Source organism: Narcine bancroftii, chromosome 5 (genome assembly GCF_036971445.1).
Source record: "Narcine bancroftii isolate sNarBan1 chromosome 5, sNarBan1.hap1, whole genome shotgun sequence".
Classification (NCBI taxonomy): domain Eukaryota; kingdom Metazoa; phylum Chordata; class Chondrichthyes; order Torpediniformes; family Narcinidae; genus Narcine; species Narcine bancroftii.
The window spans coordinates 15,622,008-15,649,526 of record NC_091473.1 but is presented as its reverse complement, the minus strand read 5'-3'; the positions used below and the strand labels follow the sequence as shown (position 1 = coordinate 15,649,526).

The 27,519-nt window shown below is 44.6% G+C and overlaps 1 protein-coding gene across 3 annotated transcripts in view; it reads right to left on the bottom strand.

The window, feature by feature from the left end:
* Nucleotides 1-305: 305 nt before the first annotated feature.
* The window catches only part of LOC138763162 (aminoacylase-1-like), a 65,047-nt gene continuing 37,833 nt past the window's right edge, over nucleotides 306-27,519 (bottom strand). For all 3 annotated transcript variants that reach the window (XM_069936883.1, XM_069936882.1, XM_069936884.1), the window contains exons 6-15: nucleotides 26,323-26,399; nucleotides 23,560-23,649; nucleotides 21,708-21,764; nucleotides 12,672-12,745; nucleotides 11,367-11,416; nucleotides 5,980-6,124; nucleotides 5,770-5,838; nucleotides 3,012-3,091; nucleotides 2,429-2,489; nucleotides 306-1,636 (exon numbers count right to left, since the gene is read on the bottom strand). In XM_069936883.1, the coding sequence (XP_069792984.1) occupies nucleotides 1,472-1,636; nucleotides 2,429-2,489; nucleotides 3,012-3,091; nucleotides 5,770-5,838; nucleotides 5,980-6,124; nucleotides 11,367-11,416; nucleotides 12,672-12,745; nucleotides 21,708-21,764; nucleotides 23,560-23,649; nucleotides 26,323-26,399 (868 nt within the window). In that variant the 3' untranslated portion in view covers nucleotides 306-1,471. The remainder of the gene's footprint in view (nucleotides 1,637-2,428; nucleotides 2,490-3,011; nucleotides 3,092-5,769; nucleotides 5,839-5,979; nucleotides 6,125-11,366; nucleotides 11,417-12,671; nucleotides 12,746-21,707; nucleotides 21,765-23,559; nucleotides 23,650-26,322; nucleotides 26,400-27,519) is intronic.

Here is a 27,519-nt window from a genome sequence, read left to right as displayed (position 1 = left end):
GAATCTGTGGAATTCATTGTCATAGATAGCTGTGGAGGCCAAGTTATGGGTAGATTAAAAGAGGTTGATATATTTTTGATTAGCAAGTGTGTGAAAGGTTATGGGGAGAAGGTATGAGAATGGGTTTGAGAGGAAAAATACACGAGCCATGATTTGAATGACAGAGAAGACTCGATGGGCCAAATGATTTAATTCTGCCTCCACTTTTCATGTTTCTGAGTTCAGTCAGGTTGTGTACTGCAAAATATTTCATCTTCAGTGAGGAGAGAGCAATATTTTTTTTTAAAAAAAGCAAAGACAGCAGGGAGCCTTCAATGTGCAACACTTTATTTTGGAAGAATAAATCACACTTAAATGAAAACCAATCCCTGATTCTGTCCCAAAGTCACCAAACTACATTTATCCCACAGAATTCAGAGTGTGCCTGCTCCTTTGCCCCTCCCTTCCTGTTGAGCCACAAAAGAGCTGGGGCAGAGGACAACACATGCAGTCCTCCTGCCGTAGGTGCCTCCAGTCCTGTTGAGGAGAGAATGGCTTCCATAATTGTATCAACACTTTTTGACTTTTTGCTGCAAAGCTATGCCTCAGTTCCAAAAAGGCAGGAGTGGAGAACAGCAGAGATGGGCGAAACTGTTCAACTAATATGGCCACTAGAACCAAGGTCACCCAACTTCATTCATCACGGTGAGGAGTGCAGATGATAGTTAGATCTGGACATGTTTGGAGGCCAAAGTCAATTCATCAGTTTGTTCACTGAAGTATGCAAGAGAAAAGGGCCTTAAAATTACATTTCCAAATTGAGGTCCTTCATCAAGCTTGCCCCTCTGAACAACATGACGCTTCAACAACAAATTAGGCAACATGTTCTATTTCCCATGTATCCATAGTTGCCCCAACAGATGTAAATGATAAAAGGCACCAGCATAGTGATTCAATGTCTGAAGAAAAGAGAGGGTGGGGAAGAAGGTGGGGGGGGGGTGGGAAGGGTGTGAATGCAAGTTTTAAAGTATTAATCAAAATAATATTGTAGAGAACTTTCCATGTTTAGATAATTCAATAAGGTTAAAGAACAACTCCTTATTTGGTAAAACAGTAAAAGACTATTAACCATTGAGTAAGAGACACGACCCTGATTCACGAATCCCAAGAGAATTCTAAGGAATATGTAGATTATATGGAACAGTCTGTTTGAATGCCCTAGAAACCTAGGGGTCAGAAGATATAAAAGACATGAATTGTTAACCATGAAGAGACTCTCTTAGGGGGCGAGACTATCTGTTTGTGGCAGAGGTTCCTGCTGCAAAGGAGTTCCCATGCTTTGCAAAGTGATTAAAAATCTGTTAGTGCAGCAGATGTTTGTTTTCAAAAACCAAAGGTTGTTTTTATGGGGGAGAGGAGGGGATAGGAGAGGAAAAAAAAAGAGGTGGGGAAGAGAAAAGGGGTGATCTGGAGGAGACAATGAGACCTGCACTCAGGCTTCCCCAGAGAGGTGAGAGACACTGGCGAGGGTAGGCAGCAGGTGGGAGTACACTTCGATGCCCTTCAGGAACACCTTCTCATTGAGGTATTCATTGTGGTCGTGCAGCAGGATGGGGGTATGGTTCATTGGGGAGAATCCAATTGCTGGGTAACCCATCTGTGGGCAAGAACATGGGCACTACTCAGTAGTGGAACAAGCAACCCCACACTTCAACCATACACAGGCCCACCACACAGCCCCGTACCCTCCCATACCCTCTTTGCACCCCCACCCCCACACACAGACAGACAGACACACAGACAGACAGACACACAGACAGACAGACACACAGACAGACAGACACACAGACACACAGACAGACACACAGACACACAGACAGACACACAGACAGACAGACAGACACACAGACAGACAGACAGACAGACACACAGACAGACAGACACACAGCCAGACACACAGACACACAGCCAGACAGACAGACACACAGCCAGACAGCCAGACACACAGCCAGACAGCCAGACACACAGCCAGACAGCCAGACAGCCACAGCCACACAGCCACACACACACAGCCACACACACACAGCCACACACACACAGCCACACACACACAGCCACACACACACAGCCACACACACACAGCCACACACACACAGCCACACACACACAGCCACACACACACAGCCACACACACACAGCCACACACACACAGCCACACACACACAGCCACACACACACAGCCACACACACACAGCCACACACACACAGCCACACACACACAGCCACACACACACAGCCACACACACACAGCCACACACACACAGCCACACACACACAGCCACACACACACAGCCACACACACACAGCCACACACACACAGCCACACACACACACAAAACCCCACCCCCACCCCCTCTGCCAGCATCATGGCTGCTGTGGGGAGACTCACCTCCCGAATAAAGCGGGTGTCGGTGGAGGCGGGGAAGATCTCTGTCTGCACAGTCATATCCCTGGAACACAGGAGGAGTGTGCATGGACCAAATGTCAGCATCATTCACCCTCACACACTGCATCTGAACACAGACCCGCACTATACTGCAGACCCACATCAAAACACAGATTTCAGAGTACAGACCCATACAGGAACACAAACCTTTGTTCGAAAGAAGCCCCTTATTGGAACACAGATCCCAGAGCACAGACCCGCACCTGACTGCAAATCACGGTCAGAGTGCATCCCACACAGGAATTCAGGTAATCGTCAATGGCCTCATCCTCAGAGATCCTCATCTCACAGGTCAGGGTTTAGGTGTCAGTGCAAAGCCACTCCATCACCACAAAACATTGCTCAGAACTACCACAAGAGATGGGCAGAATGCACCCTCCTTGGGGTAGAGGGAGGAGGGTGAAAGGAGCCACCGCAAATGGGGAGTGAGGAGGTGGAGGGGAGAGTGACAGGAGGCCCTGCAAATAGGGAGTGAGGAGAGGAGAGTGACAGGAGGCTCTTGTGGTTGCTTCCCAAACCTACTCACATCTCTCGGCATGCACTGCTGAATGCGTTCCACCACGGGTTGGAGAGATCAGTCGACGTCAGCTTATCACTCATGGTTTTCTGGGAGGAGAAATCCAAATCAGCAATTATCCCAAAGCCATCCCCATCACCAGCTTTAGTTACCTCGTTAGTTACCCCTGTTGGATGCCCAATTTTCAATCAGTGTGGATCAACATCACCTCCACACTGACCATCGACACAGGGCACCTCAAGGCTGCCTGCTTAGTTCCCAATTCCTTTCCATGGACACTTATGACCCCATAATGAAGTTCAGCTCCAGCGCAATCTACAAATTCGTTGACAACACCACCGTTGTTGGCAGAATAACTGGAAATGATGAGTCAAGATACAGGATGGAGATCGAAAACTAGTTGGGTGATTGCCAAACAACCATCTGGCTCTCAAACGTCACCGAGGTGATTGTTGGTTTTAGGAAAGAAAGGCTGAGGGATCTGTCTGCATTGATGGGATGGAGGTGGAGAGGGTCAGAACCTTCACTTTCCTGGGAGCCTGTATATGAGAAGAGCTCTCTCCTGGAGCCAGCACATTGAGGCAACTGTGAAGAAGGCACACCAATGCCTCTACTTTCTGGGAGTCTGGGAAGATTTCGCATGTTGTAAAATACTCTTATCAAAGTTCTACAGGTGCACTACTGGTTGTATTACATCCTGATTTGGGAATTTGAGTGCTCTGGAAGGCAAATATAGCCAAGTGCCTCAAGAAGACAGCCACCTCACAAAGGACCTACATCACCCTGGTCACAACCTCTTCTCACTGCTACCTTTCAGCAGAAGGTATGGCGTGGTTGGTTTAGTAGTTAGCGCAATGGGTTCAAATCCAGCACTGTTTGAAACGAGTTTGTACGTTTTCCCTGTGTCTGCATGGGTTTTCTCCAGGGGCTCCAGTTTCCTCCCACCATTCAATAATGTACTAGGGTGTGGTTAATTGGGTATAAATTGGGAAGCACTGACTCATAGGGCTGAATTGGCCTGTTACTGTGGTGTATGTCTAGATGCAATTTTTTTTTAAATTTTAAGCCTGAAGACCATCACCACCTCTAGGTTCAAGAACAGTTTTTTTCCAACAGTGGCTTTTAAACCTGCCATTGTTACATACAACATTTAGACTGAAAAGCTGAAGTGCAGTATTTACATAGGCTAGACATGGGGCAACACTGCGCGAAGTATAACCTACGTGCGACATACAGCGTCACTGCATAGACATTTTATTCAATGGATACAAATTCCCCGCCCTCTATCCATTCTTCGGGACAATGTTCAGACATTTCCCACCTTTTGCAATTTTCTCCATTCTTATAAAAACGTGTCGGTGCAGGAAATGACCGGCTTTGCCAACCCTGCAATGGCAGATGGTACCAATTATCCTTAAAATTTATTGCAGCCCCTCTTTTTAAACATTTGCCTGATTTTCTTACCCAACTGTTTGGGCACACATTGAACCTTGCTACATGACTATTGTTGGAGAAGAGTGTTTCATGTCATGGGGACTAGCAGCTGGGGTTTAACCTGCTCCCCGCTCCAACATCAGCACTGCTCAGCCCACCAGACCATTCAGAAAATGCCCCTGTAATTCCCAAGGCTTGCAGGTCAAGTGTTCAAATCCCCTTCACCATCTACAGTTACATATCTGATTCTGGAATGAAGTACTCTAAAACAATAATATATCCCTGAAACTACCAGATTTGTTTTAAAGGAAAAATAATCTTTCAGACCTATGTTTATAGGGAGATCAGATGGGTTCTCAAAATACGTGGAAATAAATATCTTTTATGATAGCAAGTACAAATGTCCTCAATAATGGAACAGGTTTAAGTCCAGTATTCCCCTGGGATTACCAGGATCTCCAAACAGACGGAGTGCTTTCAGGACCCATGCTAACGCCCAGGACCGTTGGGTCTGCAGTCAGTGCTGCTGTATTACACATCATTAATATGTCCTATTCATAATCTCATTGCTGTGGATCAGTTCAGTATAAATTTCCTCGGGGTCCAGGAGGTAAAATTTTGGAACGGGAATGAGTTCCTCATTTCTGTTCCAATCTTTTTACACAGACTGCATTCCTGAAATTTGGGAATAATTTCCCAGAACACAGTGGCTGTGTAAAAAAAAAACATAGGGACAGCTCCATCACCACCAAAGCCCTATTATAACATGATTTTTTATTTCCCTTGCATTGTGGTAACTGCATATTTATTAAATACATACCTTTTTTTTTTTAATTTATCATCTTAATTTAATGTATACAATTGTATTTATTATTACTCATGAAGTAAGTGTTTGGCTGCAACAAGAATTTCAGAGCATATGTACTGAGCATCATTGAATGATCCCACAAACCAGTCTAGACAAGAGGGGAAACCGGGCTGGACCAACTGCATTAGTTGGGGAGGAGATGCTTCTGGACAAATCACCCACATGGGAGAAACTTGTTTCGGGTGTCCATCTCATTGTACTACCCAGACAGATCAGTTTGGACACGGCAATCCTGGACCTACACAGGATGAACAGTCTGGATCCACTGTGCAGACGGGGACACCAGCTATGATTATAACCAGCAGTTGGGTGACCTGTGCTAGGGATGGGGATCCAAGGTGGAAGACACTGTGTACAAGCCCAAACATCGCCACCAGGAGCTGAATGTGGGACAGTACCAAATCCCTGCAGGTTATTCCTGGAGTACAAATTGTCGGGAATGATTTGCAGCTTTTGTTTTATTACCTGAAAGAATTCAAAGAAAACTCCTTCCCCTGCATTCTGGCACCATTTCTTCAGCTGCTCCTCAAATGCCTGAAACAAGACAGAGGATCACATCCAGACACAGAATCACTCTTCCCCATCTCCCCCCAGATCTCCCTTTGTCCTATCGCAGACACAAGGCACCTACCTTGCACCTTGCCGTCACATGCCATTCAATAGATCAAGACCTACCTGGAGGTCCTCGGTGGGAGGGATCCTGATGTCAAAGGAGGCTATTAATTCATTGGGGATGACGTTGTAGGCCACGCCTCCTTTTAAGGTGGTCAGATTGACAGTGGTCACATTTCCCAAGGTCAAACACTTGCTGCTGTTAAGCCTAAACACAAGAACATGGTGACACTCAGAACAAGGAGCTACTTGTGCCCTCTTTACCCTGCTTTCTCTGCCTTGTAACCTGTGGTCTGCTGCAGACATGCATGCATAGAACATTACAGCACAGCACAAGTCCTTCAGTCCACAATGTTGTGTAAACCTACCCCACAATAACCTTACCCTTTCCTACCTCACATCCATAACTCCCTATTTTTTTTTTTTACATCCATGTGCCTGTCTGAGAGTCTTTTTAATGTCCCTACTGTACCAGCCTCCACCACCTCCGACAAGGTGGTGTTTACTATCATCACCCCAGGAAAAAAGATGCTGGCTGTCTACCCCATCTAAGCCCCTCAATTTCATACACCTCTATTAAGTCACCCCTCATCCTTTGCCACTCCACAAAAAAAGCCTTAGCTCACTCAGTCTTGCTTCACAAGGCATGAGTTCCATTCCAGGCAACATCCTAGTAAATGTCCTCTGCACCTTCTTCAACGCATCAACATCTTTCGTGTAATTAGGCGACCAGAACTGAACACTTCCCCCATCTCTGCACTGTGGTCACTGGCCTGTCCAGTTTACCTCATTATCTACATGCACTATCCTTTGCTGACTCTGTTCTGGGTCCTTTATGCATTCCAGTCCTATGCTCGTGGAAAACAGGCCCTTCACCTCATCTGATCCACGTTATTTACCCGAGCTCATCCTACCTGTCTGCATTCAGTCCTCATCCCTCCAAACCTTTTCTGTCTGAGTAACCGCCCAAACAACTTTTCATGGCGTGACTGCCTTTGCCGCCAACACTCCCTCATGTGTGAAGCAGGTGCCCCTCTAATCTCTTAAATCTTTCTCCTCTCATCTCTTGTTTTAGATGGTCCTATTCCATTAAGCAGGCCATTCTCATTATTATAGAACCACAGATCACTACAGCATCTTCAGTCCATCTAGTCTGTGCTGAATTATTACTCTGCCTAGTTCCATTGAACTGTATCAGGTCCATAACCCTCTCTTCCCCTTCCATCCATGTACCTATCCAAATTTCTCTTGCATGTCAAAAATCAAGCCCATGTTCATCACTTCAGGTGGCAGATCCTTCCAGTCTCACTCTTCTCTGTGTGAAGAAGATCCTCCTGATGTTCCCATTAAATATTTCACCTTTCATCCTAATCTCACTTTATTGCAATTGCACACACCTCAGCCTTCTACACACATAGGAAAACAGTCGCAGCCTCTCCAAGCTCTGAGAGGCTTAATTCACCCGTGTGTGAGATGGTTATTGTGCATTCATTCTCCTGCATTCTGACAGCTGACTTTGCATGGTTTTTCTTCCATGTTCTATCCTTGTCTCGTGATCCTACGCCTGGGACCAAACACCTTGCTAATGACGGTCATCGACTCTGACCACAGGCTGCCGAGAACTCAGGGCTTCTTGAGCAAACAAGGGTTTGCTGAAGGAACTCAGCAGGTCAGGCAGCATTCGTGGAAAGCAAGAGCTGGTTGACATCCTGGTCCCGGAGCCCTGCATCAAGAATGCCAGAATCTGAGCATCGGCCCAAATCAGAAAGTGGAAGGGGAAGGATGGAGAAAGAGAATGGCACTGCAAGGTGATGGGAGAAGGGCACAGAGAAAGAATCAAATGATGCTCACTGCAGTCCAATACACTGCATTGCAACACCAGGGTGGAACACAGGAGAAACACCTTCTCTACAAGGAAGGAGAAGTCCGTGTGCCAACCAGCATCAGTAGGAAGAAAGGACAGGAAATGTTTCAGGTCCTGGCCCTTTATCTCCACAAAAAAAAAACTGAGATGGGTCTAGCTCTTCAGCTCTGAATGCAGTTCTTCACAGCAGTACACAGATGCTGAACCCTCCTCCATTTCATCGGCAGTTCTGGGCTGATGGCACACTGAGATTTTTCCTTTTGCTGAGAGATGCGCTTGAATTCTGCCCACCACTCCTCCCCTTCCAGTGAAGAACCCCCCCATAGAGGCTCTGTGGAGCAAGCATGATGTCCAAAGTGACCATAATGCAATAGGAAGTGAGGAACACTCCAGAGACATCAGTAGCAGGTGACAGAGCACATGCTAACCAAATACCTGGAAACAATCCTGTTTCTCAGATGTCCCGACTACATACAACAGTACAGCATGGGAAAAGGCCCTTTAACCCACATTTCTGTGTTGAACACAATGTCCAAATCAAACTAAAACCCTACTGCTTGCATCTGATATATATCACTCCATCCCTTCATATTAAATGTGCCTGTGTACAAGCTATTGCATCAGTTTCCACCACTACCCCTGCCAGCCCATTGTCGGTACCCACCAATCTCTGTAAAAAAAAATAATAAACTGTCCCGCACATCTCCTTCCCTCTCCACTCTTAAATGTGCACTCTCTAGTTTGTGGAATTCCTACCCTGGGAAAAAGGATTCTGAATGTCTATGCTATCAATGCCTCTCATTATTTTATAAATTCCTATCAAGTCTCTCCTTGGCCTCAAAAAAAAATCCAGTTTTCCCAATCTCTCCCCATATCTCAGACTCGCACCTCCAGGTTCAGGAACAGCTGCTACCCCTCCACCATCAGACTCCTCAACAATAAACTCAATTAGGGACTCACTTAAGGACTCTTACTTGTGCACTTTTTTGAATTTCCTTTTGTTCTCTCGGAATTGAGGTTTCTTTACATTTGTTATTGGTTTACAGTTCTTTATTTGTTTACATGGTTATACAGTTTCTTTTTACACTACCAATTAGTGGTAATTCTGCTGGGACACAGGTAAAAGGAATCTCAGGGTTGCATGTGATGTCATGAATATACTCTGACAATAAAATTGAAATCTGACTTGTGCATTGCATGCAATTCTGACCACCACCCCATGGAGGAGGATGTGTCAGTTCTGGAGAGGCTGCAGAAGAGATCCACCAGGACACTGCCTGGGATGGAGGGCTTCCATGGTGAAGAGAGGCTGGGATTGGTTTACATGGAGTGGAGAAGGTCAAAAAGGAGAAACTGACAGTGGTGAAAGAACTCTGAGGCAATGACAGGGTTGACAGGCCAGCTGCGAGTTTACTTACCTGAATAATATACAAGACTACGCTTTGCACTGCATCTGGGTACATGTGACAATTAACAAAATTTCAGATTTCCAGCATCTTGTGTTTTTTTAAATTTAGAGATATATCACAGTAATAGGCCCTTCCTGCCCACAAGACTACATTGTTCAATTATACCCATGTAACTGATCAACCTACTAACCCCATATATTTTTGAGGGTGGAGGAAACCTGAGCACTCAAAGGAAACCTATTCAGTCACAGGGAGAACATACAAGCTCCTTACAGACAGCAATGGATTCGAACCCAGGTCACTGGTGCTCTAATAGCATTATGCCAACCGCTATGTTAACCATGTCACCTTCTGGATTGTATTCTTGATTTCCCTCACTGTTTACTCCAAGCATTCCCCTCAGAATTTTATACACCTCAATCAAATCTTCTCTGGGTTTCCCTTATTCCAAAGATAACAAGCCCATCCTTTACAGTCTCATCTCTACTGGAATCATCCAGTTCTAGTAACAGGCTTGCAAATTCCCTGCACAACATCGGTGACACCATTCCATCCTTCCCATAGAATTGTGACCAGAACTCTTTGCATGTGGGACTGATGAGTGTTGTAATTGTTCTGGTAATAACCACCTGCTCTTGCTTTCCACACCTCAGCAAATAAACATCAAATGTCCCATATGTATTCTTCACCATCTAATTATCCTGCCACATTCAGGGATCCATCGACATGCACTCCCGAATTCGCCTTGCATCTCTACACTTTGAGAATCCTACTATGCACATTTCCCCTCTTCCCCGCTCCTGATTCACTCCCTCACATTTTTTCACATTGAATTTGTCAACATCATGGCCACCTAATCAGTACAGTAACATCCAGCGCGGAAATAGCTCTTACGCCCAACTCCTCTATGCCGACCAAAATGGCTTCCTGAGCCAGTCCCTTGGGCCAGCGTTCAGCCCCTATCCTTCCAAAGCTTTCCTATCCATGTACCTGTCGAAATATCTTTTGCACATTATAATTGTCCCTGCCTCTACCACTTCCTCTGGCAGCTTGTTCCACAAATTAGGCAAGGTTGCCAGCCAGAAATTTCCTTCAGGAACTTGTGGAATAATGCAAAAAATATATATTTAAAATGCTGTATTCCCCAGTCTCTGATCACTAGGTAAAGATTCTAACCTCTTGATGAACCAACACAGGCCCAACTATTTTAACAGCATGCTATAGACAAGTTGAAATCAGTTTGGAGCACTTCAAAGGATTATAACAGGACACCCCCCCTAGGCAATTCAACCATCTCCCCCACTCAATGGTCACAAAGGCACCACTTCAATCTTTTTTCCCCCCCCTAAGGTGACATTAGCCAATACATCTGTTTAAGATGAGTGGAGTAAGCTTTATGGGACATATCAGAGATGTTTTTTTTTTAAAAAAACAAAGTGGCGGGTGCTTGGAATGCATCGTCAGGGATGGTGGTGGAAGCTGGTACAGTAGAGACATTCAAAACACTCAGACAGGCACGTAAATGTAAGAAAAAAAGAGGGCTATGGGTGTGAGAGAGGGAAGAGTTAGTTGTGGAGTAGGTTTACATGGGTCAGCACAAAATTGTTGGCTGAAGGGACTGTACATTGCCACAATGATCTCTTAAATCTCATCCTTGCGTTCAGGTCACTTCCCATCTCTTGTGGGCCTTCATTTCCAGGCCCACTGGCAGTCCCTTGTATAAACTGTCAGTTGAAGGGAGATTGAGCAAGAGCCATCGAGGCCCCCCCAAGCTCCTTACCAGTCTGATTGCTTGAGGGGTCTCATTTTGACAGCACTTTTTCAGTCACCTGTGCTGACAGCTCCCTGCATGATGCAGAGTCAGTTTTTGCTTGGGGAATGGGGGTCAGCCATTCATTTAACAGCAAGACACTTCACAAGTTATTACTGGTGCAGCTCAGCAACCAGGACAACCCCCTGTTCCCCATAAGGTGATGTGATTATGTCCACCTGACTGGGCCGCTGGTTTAACATTACGTCCATCCTTAAAATGGCACGTGTAACTAGGTGGCACACCAGTATACCAGTCAGATTAAGGCAGACCTTGCTGCAGATGGCTAGAAGGAGACACAATGGACTGTGCAGGACAAACACAGGAATAAAGATGCCACAAATGGAAATAAGATGTGGAGACTCACCTCTTCTTCTCTTCCTCTCTGAACTCCAAGAACGAATTGAGAACTCGACGCTTCGATGATTAAACAAAAAAAAAGAAATCGAATGAATCTTCACAGAACATTACAGCACAGTACAGGCCCTTCAGCCCACGATGTTGTGCTGACCTACTGAATGTAAACCAACTCCACAACAATCTAACCCTTCCCTACTTCACACCCATAACCTTTTATTTTTCTTGCATCCATGTGCCTATCCAAGAGTCGGTTGAATGTCCCCATTGTACTAGCCTCCACCACCCTCAGTAGGGCATTCCAGGCACCCACCATTCTCAGTGTAAAACACTTACCTCTGACATCTCCCTTAAAATTTCCTCCACTCACCTTAAATAGATGTCCTCTGGTCTATTTTTCTTGCCTTCTGTTCCTCAATATGGCTTAATCATAATATCTACACCCTCCATGTCTTCAGGCCCTCCCTTTAAAAATTGGTCCCGGATTGGTCACCATATTCCTGGATATGGTGGCATGGTATGGCATGGTAAGTGCATCACAACTACAGGACCATCAACCTAGGCTCAAATTCACCACTGTCTGTATGGAGTTTGTACGTTCTCCCAGTGACCTGCATGGGTTTCCTCCAGATGCTCCGGTTTCCTCTTATTCCAAAGCCATACAGGGTTAGTAGGCTGGTTGGTCACATGGCTGTACTTGGGCAGTGCTGGCTAGTGAGCTGGAAGGGCATGTTATTGTGCTAGGTCACTAAATTAAAAATTAAATAGAAAGATGTGGAGTGGTCAGGCAAGAGGGGTCAGTCTGGAGGAACAAGGGTCTAAAGCAAGTGTGTAGGATGGCGTTGTGGGGAAATGGAGTGGGAATTAAATTGCTTATTATCACATGTACCAAGGTAAAATGAGAAAAAACTGTACCGTACTATCCTAGCAAGTCAACCCTTCCATTGTACAGCAGGAACAAAAACAAAATTGCACGGGGCACTTGGTGCCATGCAAGACAAATGTGCAGGGTATGGTGTTAACGAGAAAATGACCAGTTAAACAGGACAAGGCAGCAACTTGAATGAACTAATGAGGGGTCCTTCCAAGAGCCTGAAAGAAGCAGGGTGGAAATGGTTCTTGAACCTGGAGGTACACGTTTGCAACTTGGCATGCCAACTGAAGGGGAAGAAGCGTGTGACTGGAGTGGGAGATGTAGGTAGAGCCAATTTGAAGGAAGGGGAAGGGTTTAAGCAAGTAAAGATATGGGGGGGGGGGGGAAGTCTGGGGGTGCAGGGGCTGGGCAAGGATTCACACGCTTTAGTTCAACACTTACCACCTTCTCTCCTGCATTGTTCTCGATGAAACGCGAGCCATGGCCTGGGCTACCTGGACAATGCACAATCACCCCTGGACACACAAACAGACATATGTTGGACAGATCAACCACTGAAAGGCCTCCTCTTTGCCCTGTCCATTCCCCAGTCACACTGCCTCACATCTGGGAGCTAGACCTCTCCATAACCAGATCAACAACTCTCAGGGAAAGCGCACAATGAGGATTAAGGATACATTTCCCCTCCCCCCCCCCCCAAAACTTTCCTCCAGTTCTGGATACCACCTGACCCGAAGCAAGACTCAGTGGATGACAGTGTTTGAGTGAGTGCACAAAGGAAGCTTGTTAAATGTGGATTGGCATTACTCCTCCCACCCCAACACACAAGGTCAACTGAAAAAGTTGATGATATTTCTTGCTGCGAAGATTCCCCGCACACCCCCCCCCACCACCCCCCCCCCCCCCCACCTTTATTACTTTCTACAGAGTTCCATTGCACATTCCCAGGGTAAAGAAAGAATTGTGCAGAATACAGAGCCAAGCTCCTGGTTCACTGTTCAACTATTTTCAAAATCCACAACCTCTCCTTTGGGCAACATTATTGCAATACCAGCAACCCAGGTTCGAATCCACCGCTATCTGTAAAGAATGTGTACATCTCTCCCACATCCCAAAGCCGTGCTGACTGGTGGGGTTAAGTGGCCACTGTAAATTATCCTCCTCCCTCCACCCACCCACATGGAGGTGAGGGGTAGAATCCAAGTGGAATTAAACAGCAACAATCAAAGGGCTGGAGAAACTTAGCAGGTCAGGCAGCATCCCCAGAATGTATTAGGACAGTGGTTTCAGGTCAAAAAAAACCTTCCTCAGGAATAGCAGGAGATGGGTAGAAGTTCACCAGCCATCTCCTCCATGATCTTCAGCAACAAATCATTTGTATTTTAAGAAAATGCTTTCACTATAAATGCCCTAAAAGGGAAACACTTTGTTGAAATCTGTGTGAGCACATTTTCCTTGTGCATCAAGCCAGGATTACGAATCGATAATCCTTCTAGTTTTAAAACGTCAAGTTCATAAATTTTCATTCCCTCGGATCACTGACTCAAAATTTCTGCAGGGGTGCGTGTTACCTGCGGCGATTTAAAAAAAAGATTTCCGTGCCCCCCGACAAGAAAAACAAGGTTGCCAATGCAAATGCTACAAGTTGTTTGGAAACCAAATGAAATGCTGGCATTTCCTTGACTGATACTCACACAACTGCTATTCCTGAAAAGCCCAGAAATCGAGCTTGATAAATGCTTAATGCTTGAGATGCATAGAGGAAAATTCTAAAAATCATCAAAACACTTTTAAATTTGCTTCTACCTGGAGCAGATCCATCATGGTGAATTTCTACAGAGGATCCAAAATAATAAACTATTGAAATGTTTTGAGAACTATTTACGAATGAGCCCTGGTCTGAATAAAAGGGTGGGCAGGGGGCAGATGATTGGTAAATACAGATGGGAGGGAGGCGAAATGGGAAAAAGCTAGGAGGAAGCTGCACTGAGGGAGGAAGGGAAGGTGGCAGGAAGCTGGAGAAAGGAATATAATGTGAATGAAATAGAATGCAGAGAAAATAGAATTTGTGCAAAATGATTAATGGGTTAATTCAAGCTCAATGGACCAAAGAATTTGTCACCTTACTTTAATGGTCTGGATTGTATGTACTCATTGGCCGGTAAAGGCTTGGGCTGGCCCACCCCCTGATGATACTCTTACCTGGACTCCACCCCTGGACCCCAGGCCATAAAGGTCAGGCCACCTCTCCCTTCCCTGCACTTCCCTAGCTTGGATCTGGGCCAGCTCAAGTCTTATGTACAAGCCTATTGTTCGCCTCAGTCTTTGAGCTTGTGATTATTGGGGCGACTGGAAGTGCCCAACACTTACTGTATGGCTGCATGACACAACAAAACTTATCCTTTGGTGCAGAAGAAAGTCAGATACAAGTCATGAACATAGCGAGCTATGGCCCAGTCACCTGCTTGAAAGGGAGCTTTGCTCAGAACATGGAGTGTGTAACCAGAAACAGTAACGGGAGCAGAGTTCACAACATCTTTTGTTTAATCAAGGAAGTGAACAACTAATTGGAACTGTTTAACTTGAGTCATTCTAGGAAAGCAACACAGATAGAGGGCAAAGATTTCCCAGTAAGAGGTTTCGCAGTAAGGGATTTCGCTACAATAGATTTTGCAGTAATCCAGCCACACAAATCATTCATAGTTCAACTGAAAGGATTTTTTTTTTTTAAAAAAAAAAAAGATTTCCGTGCCCCCCGACAAGAAAAACAAGGTTGCCAATGCAAATGCTACAAGTTGTTTGGAAACCAAATGAAATGCTGGCATTTCCTTGACTGATACTCACACAACTGCTATTCCTGAAAAGCCCAGAAATCGAGCTTGATAAATGCTTAATGCTTGAGATGCATAGAGGAAAATTCTAAAAATCATCAAAACCCCTTATTATAAAACAGTTTCTCTCTCCTCTCCCCCCCACCCCCCTCCAAGTTCCAGATACCCTCACCAGATGGGCATCATCCACTTTTGGCCCACATGTCTGTGCTGAACATGATGTGCAATATAAACGAACTCTCTGCTGCTTAATCATGTGTCTATCTAGAAGCCCTTCAACACGATTCCTTTAAGGGGATTAGGGTTGGATAAATTTCAAATTGCATTTGTACATTTAGCATTGTCTGTAGCTCGAAAATGTGTAGCAAGTACATGGAAAGATAATATAGTGATTAATATAATGCGATGGCATAAGGAATTGAAAGCTTGTATTGTTATGGAAAAAATTACATACAATTTACATGACAATTATTCTCTTTTTGTTAACAAGTGGTTACCATATTTGGAATATATGCATTTAAATATATTTTGATTTATTATATACTTTTAGTTTCTGTTTATATATTTTTAGCTCTCCTTAAGAGAGTTGGCTGATGGGGTGGGAAGGGAGTGGGGATTTAATTTTTTTTTAAGTTGTCATTTTTTAAATTTTATTTTTTTTAATGTATACTCAAAATTTTCTTTATGGAAAGTACTTTGTATTACTATTAATGACTCTTCAAATAAATAAAGTTTAAAAATGGTAAAATGAAATTACAAACATAAAAAATAAATGCTTTTTTGAGAAATGTTTAAACATGGTTTCACATTTATCTGCTTACAGGTAAAAAACATTTGCTTTAAATTTCACCCCACCCTTACTTTTTAAAAAAAAACTCTGGGAAAATGGCTCTGACCGTTTACCCCATCAATGCCTCTCAATTTTATAAACCTTTAATCAGGTTACCCCTCAGACTCTGACCCTCCGAGAGAAAACAACTCAAGTTTGTCCAACCTCTACCCATAGATTATACCCTCTAATCCAACATGGTAAACCTCTTGCGTACCCTTTCCAAAGCCTTCATATCCTTCCTGTAATGGGGCAACCAGAATTGCACACAGTAATGAAAGGGGAAATTAAAGCTTCATGGCCTGACATTCAGTCTGTCCTCATCTCCCCACAGGTGCTTTCTGACCCACTGAGAATTTCCAGCATCAGAAGCAGTTCTGTTTCTTTCCCTTTGCTAGCTCCTGAGTGAACCTCAGACTAATCATATCAATTCCCTGACTCTATTCTAACCTATCTGTCACTGTTACTCCATACTGTTTCATTTGCTGTACTATGCATGGGTTAAAAACAGTGCTGGAAAAACTCAGCAGGTCAAACAATGTACTTTGTATAGCAAAAATAAGGATACATAACCAACGTTTTGGGCTTGAGCCCTTCATCAAGGTATAGAAAAATGTTAGCAGGCGTCCGAACAAAAAGGTAAGGAGGGGAGAGTAAAGCACAGTCCCAAAGGCAGGAGGTAATAGGTGGATAAGGGAGGGAGGGTATAGCAGCAAGCAGGGGGAAGGACGGGTAGAGAGCACAGGAAAAGAAGACAAGGGGTGTGAAGGAGAATGGAGAGTAGATCAGCAGAAACCATAGAAGTCGATGTTAATGCCATCCAGCTGGAGAGTGCCCAGACAGAAAATCAGGTGTTGTTCCTCCAAAGAACAGTGGTCTTGGTGGTACATGAGGCCATGGACCGACATGAGAGTATAGGAGTGGAACGCAGAACTGACACAGTTGGACACTGGGATGTCCCGATCACTGATGACAACAGAGCATAGGTGCTTCATCAAACCTTTCAAGCCTGAAATGTTGGTTATGTATTTTTATCTTTGCTATATAAAGTACATGGTTTGACCTTTGAGTTTCTCCAGCATTGTACTTTTACTTCAACCATGGTGCCTGCACACATTCATGTTTTACTTATGCATGGGTTAACTTTTTAAAATTTTATTTACAACATGCTAGAAGTCAATTCTGGCCTTTTATGCCTGTGCCACTCAGTAATATGTACTCTGTACATTTTGGAGGGAGGGAGGAAACCAGAGCACCCAGACGAAACATTGAGGAGAATGTACCAACATCTTACAGACAGCACCAGATTCAAACCTGGGTCTCCGACACTGTAAGAGCATCAGGCTAACCACGACACAAACTGGGCCGCCCTTGCAAGACAGCATGCAAAACAAACCTTTTAACTATTATCTCATTCCTGTTAAATCTATTCTTTCCCCTTCCCCCCGCCTTGAACCTATGCTCTCTGGTTACCGACTTCATTATTCTGGGGAAAAGACTCACTGCGTTCACCCAATCTAATCCTCTCATGGATTTATGCACCTTGATGAGATGAACCCCCCCCCCCACTTCCCCCTGTATAAAGCCCCAGCTTGGTTGACCTCTCCCTATAGCTCAGGCCCACCCATTCCTTCTCCCCCACCTCCCCAACTAAGTCCTGGCAACATCCTTGTAAACATCAAATGCTCCCCAGCAGCCATAAACAACACTACATTCCATCTCACCAGTCTCCAACCAAACTGTATCAAGACCGACTTCACCAATTTCCATTTACCCTCTCCCTTGGTCTCTCCATTTCCCTATCTGGATTTCCCCTTCTGCACCTCTCAACCCCTTTCCCTTCTCCTATCAGAGAGCAGAGTATCTCTCTCATCCCTCTATCCCCTCGCCCAGTCCTCTCTCAGCTCCTTTCTCTTTTTCAACCCTCTCACCTGCTAGCCTGTGCTCCTCTCCCTTACCCTCCCCATCCTCCTTCCTATTCAGGCATGCCTGATTTTTGGAACACCTGATGGGCTCAGGTCTGAAACATGGACTGCCTTTTACTTGCTTGACCTGCTGAGATCCTCCAGCACTTTTGTGTACTGCACTAGACCCCAGCACCTGCAGACTTCCTAGTTACCTCCAGATCCAAAGAGTGACCTATCTTCACACCACCCACTCCTCTAACCAGAGAACACCTCCCCCAGGGCAATTGTTTGGAAAGAGAGCAATGATCGTTACCATCACATGGAATAAAGTGACCAGAAACAGCAGTGGGAGCAGAGCTCACGGCATCTTTTGTTTTATCAAAAAAAAAGTGAAGAACTATTCGTAACTGTTTAATTTCAAAGAGTCAAGGAAGGACAGAGATTTCCCAGAAAAAGATTTTCCAGTAATCCAACCATGTAAATCATTAAGATCATGGTTCACCTGACCTGATTTATTTTGTTTACCATGAAAGGCATCTTAGATAAGAAAAACAAGATTGCCACATAAATGCAGCAAGTTATCTGGAAACCGAATGAAATGTTATCGTTTGACCCATTTTCCTAACGGATACCTGCACAACATCTACTCCCATCAAACCCAGAAATCTAGCTTGAACACACTCAAGATTCAACCTCAGAGATACATGGTGGTGAATTTCAAAAATCCTTAAAATCTATCTCCAAACTATGCTCTTACTGCAACCCCTCCCCCCTACCAAGTTGCAGATACTCTCTCTCTCTTTCCCCCCCCCCCAACCCCACCCAGGAGGTACATCACTCCCCTTCCTCTCCAATGCAAGAAGTTCCTCCCTGAGACAATAATCCCATTGTGATCTCAGCAAAATCCAGTGTGTGTGTGTGATGAGATGAACTTTTTATATCCAAGCCCCTTACACCAAGGCCACCATTTCATTAGCCATCCAGATGTTGTACCTTGCATGCTAACCTTGCTTGTCTTGTATTGGGACACAGAGTTCCACCCTGTAGACCGGAATTCATTACACCCCATCTTTGGTTCCCACCAATGCAATTAACCTCAAAGTAAATTTTTCATTCTGCATCTCACCCTGCCTCAATAATCACCCTCCTCACAGTGTACAGTCACTTCTATCCCCCTGAATACACTCCAAAATCTCTTAACCTCTGAATTTGGATCGAAAACAAGCCATCACTAAATATTTAAAAGGCAGAGTCTTTTGTCGAGAGTCGGAGAATCAATTGCCAGGATTCGAGGGCTTGAGCTAAAGGTACAAGTTGAGCAGGCCGGGACTTTATTCCTTGGAGCGAAGGAGGACGAGGGGTGATCTCACAGAGGTCAATAAATTTTTTAAAAATCACAAGAGGAATAGATCAGATGAACGCAGGGACTTTTGACCAGAGTAAGGAAATCGGAAACTGGAGGATATCGGTTTAGGGGGCAGCGATTTAGATAAATAACCCCTCAAGTTCCTGTTATCTATTTATCTATCTATCTATTTATCCATTTATGCAGAGAGTGGTGGCTGTATTGAACAGGCTGCCAGAGGAGGTGGTTGAAGCAGGTACAATTGCAAAGATAAAGAAAAAAAATACATGGATAGGAATGGTTTAGAGGGACCTGGGCTAAATGCAAGCAGGTGGGACTAGTGTGGGTGGGACATTTTGGTCAGCATGGGCAAGTTGGGCCAAAGGGCCTGTTTCCCTGCTGTGTGACTATAAACTGGGAAATAAATGAGCCCCACAGACAGCCAAGGCTCTGACTCAGGTACATCTTATCATGCAGAGGACATCCTATTCATTCATGTCATTTGCTTTTAGTTAAGCACAAAAAGCCATCAACCTCATCCCAATCTGGCACTTTATCTAATCCCTGTTGGAATCAAATCATGCCACACCCACTTTACACATCCACAAAAACCTTGAGTAAATCATCTAAGAGCATTTTCCCGTCTCTAGTCCACTATCATTCTAATGAACTTTATTCTGATACTAATGGTGTCCAGATTCTATTTCCTGTAGAATTACCGGTAGTTTAGATCAAATGGGCCTGCACTTCCTGCTCTCACCCTCCACCTCTGTCCTCAAATGGTGAGGTTACACATGCAGCAAACCAATCTACCAACAGTTTCCCACAAAGTGGGCAACTTGGAGAGCTCAGAAGTGATGCACCTCTGCATCCACCTCCTCACTGTCTCACAATGCAGGTGGACAGGGTGAGATGAGATGAGCCTTCTTCACCACCCGAGCCAGGAGTAATCAGAATTATATTGCCATGAACAAGTCACAAAATTTGTTGCTTTGCGACAGCATTACATGTTCAAATAGTGCAATAATTAAAGTTTCAAAAGAAATAAATTCATGCAAAAGAAGAGAAAGTGAAGTTGTATCTGTGATTCATTGTTCCTTCAGAAATCTGATGGCAGAGAGGAAAAAGCTTTTTTTGTCCTTCTGGGGGTTTTCCTTCAAGCTCCTTCCTAATAGTAGGAGTGAGAAGAGGGCATGGCCTAGGTGGTGGGGGTCCTCGATGATAGAGGCCGATTTCTTAAGATATCGCCTCTTGCAGATATCCTCAATGGAGTGAAGACTGATGTCCGTGATGGCGCTGGCCAAGTTCACAACTCTCATCTTTTCCAGTCCTCTGCATTAGCACCTCCATACCAGATAATGATGCAACCAATCAGAATGTTCTCCACAGTACACCTATAGAAATTTGGAAGAGTCTTTGGTGAGATTCAAAACCTCCTCAAACTCTTCACTAAGTATAGCCACTGGTGAGCCTGCTTCACGATTGCATCAAAACGGAGATCCCAGGACTAGCCTTCAGAGATGTGGACATGCAGGAATCTGAAGTTTTGCATGTCAACATCCTGTAGTTAATCTACCCTCGTACATTTTTAACTGGCATTAACGGGGTTACATTTCTCCGGACCTTGCAGCTGACTATTTTTTATTTAGTTTTAGCATTTGATACTGCTTGTCCAATCTCTGAGGTTTCCCAGTTCATGTCTTTGTAGGGTTAGGTTCAGAATCATTTGAGTCTGAGATAATAACTGTCAAACATCTCCTGCCCTTATTAAAGGGGCCAGAGTTTTGCCTGCCCCTCCTCCCAAGTGAAACCCAGTGAATTTTCCTTGGATTGTAATGAAAGGTCTGTGACCTGAAACTCAATCCCTCCTTCTCTCTTCAAAGGTGCAAGAACAAAGAGCATCAGGCCCTTCAGCCCACGATGTTGGTCCGTCTACTATAAATTTTATTTTGTTTTTATTTACAGCATGATAGAAGCTGATTCCAGCCATTTAAATGTGCAATGCCCAGTTACACCCAAATTAACCAACAACCCCATACAACCAGTGCACCTGGGGAAAACCCACGTAGACACAGGGAGAGAATGTACAAACTCCTTACAGACAGTGCCAACTCAACAATCTCAACCTTCCCTTTTATATAAAAAAAGATATTTCTGGGCTCAACTTTCCTGCTGCCTGACCCTTTGAGTATCTCCAGCATTGACTGCAGAATTTTAACCTTGGACCCCTGAGCAAACTAACATTCCAACCAACTCTGTACACTGTACAGTGTGATTTACTATGGATAGGTTGATATGCAGGATAGAACACAAACATTGTACCTCGGTGCACAAGACAATAAACCTCAATTCAAACAATGGCCACCCTTTGGCCATTTGAACCCTGTGAACAAGGCTCAGCCTGAGGGCCAACCGGTGAGCCCACCCACGAGGGACAGCTTTAGCCCCAGGCCCTCGATGACAGATACAGCGCTCAGCGGCAATGACACAAAGGGCAGCATACTGACTATCTGCATCCAACAGACACCACAACAGGCCAGATCCAAAAAGCAAACCAGTACTCACACCACACATTCCTTTCACCGTAGAACGCTGTGTAGGCATCAGTGGGGTTGGCCAAACCTGCAGGGATGAAGGTCAGAAATTAGTAACTGCACTCAGAATCCCACAGCACAGATATTAATATCAAACATTACACCACAGTACAGGTCCCTCAACCCACAATGTTTGGTGGACCTAGGTAAACCTACTCCACAACAATCTAACCCTTCTCTACCTCACACCCATAATCCTCTACTTTTCCATACATCATGTGCCTGTCTAAGAGTTTTGAATGTTCCTGTTGCTCCAGTATTCAGCCATGTATCCCAATACACTTTCTCAATCCATATAAACCTGACCAGTCTTTTTAGGATAGAAATTCTATCTCCCTTCACCACCTGATCAGACAGCTTGTTCCAAATACTCACCATGAAAATGTTACCCTTCAGATCTCATTAAAATTTCTTCCTTTAAACATGTGCCCTCTAGATCCCCTGCCCTGGGAAGCACCTCTCTGTCCTAGTCATGTCCCTTATAATTTTGTAAGGGTCACCTGTCAGGCTTCTCATTTTCAACTTCGATTTCAAATCGTCAGACGCCAGAAACCAGTGCGTGGGAGTAGGGTGACTGAACAAATCTCCGTTTTAAAAGGATTACATGGAGCATTCGAGGCAGAGCCAATCCACTGGCCCCAGGTCTCAACTGCCAGGCAGCACTTGGTGGGTCTCAAGGCTTCCAGGGTTCACGAGTTACTCCGCCTGCAGCAAGTTTAGACTCCCAAGCCTCACCGCTTAAACACCAAGTTTAGACTCCCAACCCTTACCACTTAAACACCAAGTTTAGACTCCCAAGCCTCTCCGCTTAAAGTCCCCACTTGATCATGTGCGACACTAATTTGGTGAGCAAGAGGCAGCTGGGAAGGGCCAAGGGCAGCCCTGGCAGGGGTTGGGTCATGCGTCAAAGGCAGGGAGCCAGCGAGCAGAGAAGGAACTGGAGAGGTGGGAGGTAGGGCAGTGAAGACACAGGCGAGCAGGGTAGGTGCTGCCATATACAAAGGAGTGGGCAGAGAGAGACCTGAATCATAGAGCTCAATCGGAGCACAGAAAGGTCAGTCAGACCTGCTGCAGAGAGAGAGTAGGGAGTCTGGGACCAGGGCAGCTGAGGGACTGAAGGACAAGAGATGAAAATTGCAGAGTTCTGACCATGACTCAGACCATAACAACAACCACCCCCATCCCATCCACTGAATCCATCTACATTTCCCATTACCTTGGAAAAGCAGCCAACATTTTAAACACATCCCACCCTGACCGCACTCTCTTCACCACAACACCCTCCCAAAGGTAAGTGTTGATCACTCACGAGCAAATTCTTTCCTGCCCTTATCAGACTCCTGTATGAACCCCTGTATGAGCCTCAGCACTGTACCGACTCAGTACTGCGTTTTAAGTACTGTACTAAGCACAGGTTGACCTGTTGGATTCCTTGCAAAACAAAACGTTCTCACTGTACCTTGGCATGCGACAATAAACATGATCTTGATGATAGTCTTAAAAAGGGGACTCTGCCTCAGTGTACAGCGTGAAGGTCAGGTTGGAGCCACAGCCAGCTTACTCCTTTGAAGAGACACATCCAGAAATAAAAAGCATACCACCTAGTTCATGGGGCAATGATAGATCATCAATCCTCCCACTCTGATATTGGAGATTTCTGCTCAGACCAGTCACAGAGGGAGGAGGGGAGCTGTGGATGGAAACAGAAGGAGACGACACAGGGAGCCCTTGCTGAAAGGAGATGAAAATAAAATGGGAAGAGAAATAGAATCAGAAGCGGTGGGGGGGGTTGTGGGAGAGAAGGGCGAAGAAACATTCCTTACCTTCATCAAGGGCAAACCCGATGTTCAATGCTCGGAATGCCTCGTGTTCTGTCAGCTTCTTCATGCCATTCTGACCTCCAATTTCCTCGTCTGGAATAGAGGGAGCACATTTCAGAATCGGCCATGCGAAGTCCCCTCCCTCTACCACTTCCATCCTTGGCCTGCTCCCATTAGCCTCACCAGAGGGGCTCACTCCCCAGCCATCACATACCCATGCAGGCGGCAAAAAGAGGTGGGGAGGGACCAGTTTGTCCTAATCCCCGAAGGGCCATGGGTCTAAGGACCAGACCACCATCTCACTGAGGGAATATTACTTTTCAGGTGCCTGCTGGACCAAGCTCCAATCACCAGATGTAAAACATCCCAGGACGTTGAAGACAAATGGAGTGGGGAAGGGGGAACACTGCTATTCATGGGATCGTGCACCCAATTGCATGGTTTGATCATAGAATTGCTTGGATCAGACATTAATTGAATTACCTTTTCTAGTCTTTGACATAATGGCTGGTACAGGAGTGAATCGCAGAGAAGGACCTAAAGGAATGGTTACTCCCAACCAAGCAAACAGCTAGCTGCTAGAAGAACTCAGTGGGTCAAGCAGAATCAATCAATGGAAGATAAAGATCGGTCAATACTCTCACCTTCTCATACAGATCCTAGCAAGTGCATCCTTCATCTTGAATACTCATCATTCTCCACCCAACCTCAGATTTTCTTGCCTCCCTCTCATTTTGTCCCATCTGCCAATCCCCTGCCTCTGTCCATCATGTTTCATCTCTCCTTGGTTTACCAATCCCACACGGGGCCTCTGTCCCGTCCCCTCCCACCCTGACCAGTCTACGTTGACCTAATTTCCCCATCCCCAGTCTCGATTAAGGCTTTGCCCCCAAAATCCAACCATTCTTTTTCCTCCCACTGACGCTGCTCAACCTGCAGATTTCCTCCAGCAGATTGTGTTTAGCTTCAGATTCCTGTGGCTGCAGTCTCCTGTGTGGTACTGCTGGCATCTGTCAATCACTCCAGTGAGAAAGGATGAAGCTACAAAGACAGATCCCATCTCAAAGCAGTGGCAGGAAGAGGACTGGAATGGTTAAATAGCTTTAGAACTTTGGATCCAAGCAGCTGTTCCAAACTCGGAGCTTTCTATTCTTTTCCATTAAAATTATTTTCATTGAGTTTTATCATTAAACAAATACATTGCAAATCCATGCAAATTAAATATATTATACATCTAGATTGAGATCCTATGTATATAGAAATAAGAATACATGGAGTCTTATTCCAATTCATACACATATTGAGTAGCACAAGAAAAACTAAAGGGTGGGGGAGAAAAAAGGTTGGTTCTGATAATCTGACCCCAGCCACCAACCAAGGTTGAAATTAGTATTCTAAGTGTCTTGAAGGATCGACCAAGCACACCCATTTACTGCATCCCTCGCACCTTGATCATTCCAATTGTGAAAGTAAGCCATAAATGGACACCTAGTCTTATCAAATGAGATCTTAATCTTAACATTATGTCTGATTTTTTACAAACTTAGAAAGGACATAATATCCAGTAGCCATCGTCAATGGGTGGATAAGAATGTCCTCTTTCCACTTCAGCAATATTCCTAATCAGCTAGGAATTAAAATTTTCAAATATCTTTTTATTCAACAAAATTTTGCATCATTACAACAATTGATGATGAAATTTAATCTGCCAAATAGACATTCTTTTTTAGGCACAATCAAATTAGACATTTTATTTGTTCTTTTCTTTGGCTTGGCTTCGCGGACGAAGATTTATGGAGGGGTAATGTCCACGTCAGCTGCAGGTTCGTTTGTGGCTGACAAGTCCAATGCGAGACAGGCAGACACAGTTGCAGCGGTTGCAAGGGAAAATTGGTGGGTTGGGGTTGGGTGTTGGGTTTTTCCTCCTTTGTCTTTTGTCAGTGAGGTGGGCTCTGTGGTCTTCTTCAAAGGAGGTTGCTGCCCGCTGAACTGTGAGGCGCCTAGATGCACGGTTGGAGGCGATATCAGCCCACTGGCGGTGGTCAATATGGCAGGCACCAAGAGATTTCTTTAGGCAGTCCTTGTACCTCTTCTTTGATGCACCTCTGTCTCGGTGGCCAGTGGAGAGCTCGCCATATAACACGATCTTGGGAAGGCGATGGTCCTCCATTCTGGAGACGTGACCTACCCAGCGCAGTTCTAAACTTTCAGTATTTTCACAACTTCTGGATCAGAATTTTGTAGATGAACTTTTTGAATTACAATTTGTACATAAAGGTATAATATCTACTTTATATTATCAAATATTGAATCTCAAAACAATCTCTTTAATCAGGATCAAAACTGAATGGGAGAATGATCTTCACACATGTCTGTCAGAAGAAGATTGGATTTCTATTTTGGCTATTATCCATGATTCATCTCTGTGCGCTAGGCAGAGCTTGATTCAATTAAAAGTGGTGCAATATAAAGTCGAGCATATTCTAAAATTAAGCTCGCTCGAATTTACCCAGATGTCAACTCATTGTGTGACAAATGTAAAAGTTTTAAAGTTTTTTTGATACATGTGTTTTGGTTTTGTCCCAATCTGTTAGAATATTGGACTGATATATTCAGAATATTTTTGGTCATCTTTGGGATTGATCTAGAATCATGTCTGTTAATTGCAATGTTAGGCTTTTCCAGAGATATAAACATAAATTTAACATCTAACCAAAGACAGGTCTTAGCATTTTCTACATTACTGTCAGAGCTTTCCATTCTTACCAGGAACAATTGACAGGTGAATTGTTCGCAAATATCTTTTTCCCTCCGATTTCAACTTACGAATTGCTTCAATGTACCTGGAAGGAAGAGGTGACAAGTGATCTTGATAGCTAATAGACAAATCAAGGCATGGAAGACCCAGCCTTGGAGGACTGCACATCACTAGGATCTCGCTGTCCAGGTTCAAGATGAGAAGGTCACATTGGTCGGAATGGGTGCAGCCAGTCTTGGGCATGTCAGTGTCACAATGAACACTCCTAGAACAGGTACTCTTTTGATTAACAACTGAATAACCTTAGATCAGCCCAACAACAAGGGCCAAAGGGCAGTACTGTGATGTATGTAAACCTACTCCACAGCAATCTAACCCTTCCCTCCCTCACACCCATAACCTTCTATTTTTCTGACATCGATGTGCTTATCTGAGTCTTTTGAATGTCCCTATTGTACCAGCCTCCTCCACCACCACTGGTGATACATTCCTGGTACCCACCACTCTCCTTGTTTAAAACAAAAACTACCTCTGATGTCTCCCCTAAACTGTCCCCTGCCCACCTTAAACAGATGACCTCTGGTATTGGCTATTGTTGCCCAGGAGAAAAAGTGCTGGCTGTCCACCCTATCTCTGTAAATTGTGCCCCTTTTCTTCTGCTTTATACAATTGTATGAATGTTAGAGATTACCTGTTAGACTGCTTGCAGAAGGATCTCAGGGTTGTATGTGATGTCATGTATGTACTCAGACAATAATTCGAACCCTACTCACTATATCATGTGACAAATGAACAAGCTTTTATCCAAGGACCTCTTCATCACACACCTTGCGAAACAGGACCGCAGGGGAATATTATTCAACTCAAACACATACCTCCTCCATTTACAACTTTGAGTTATTGGACAGCAATGAGGATCAGAGACCAAGCTGATATTGCTCTCCCAACTTATTTTCATGGTAGTTCCCTCCCCCATGCAACAGCTCAATAGGTTCACAAGGGCTGAAACTGAAAATCGACTATGAGTCCCTCTGAAATTTCAATAGAGAATACTCCAGATACCCAACAGCTTATACTCTGCATCTGTTCTGCGGTTTAAAAAAAAACATTGAACTGAGGCACCAAGTGTTTCTCTTCCCACAGACACTGTCCTGCCCCAATCATTTTTATTTCAGATTGCCAGCATCTGCAGGCTTTTATTTTCC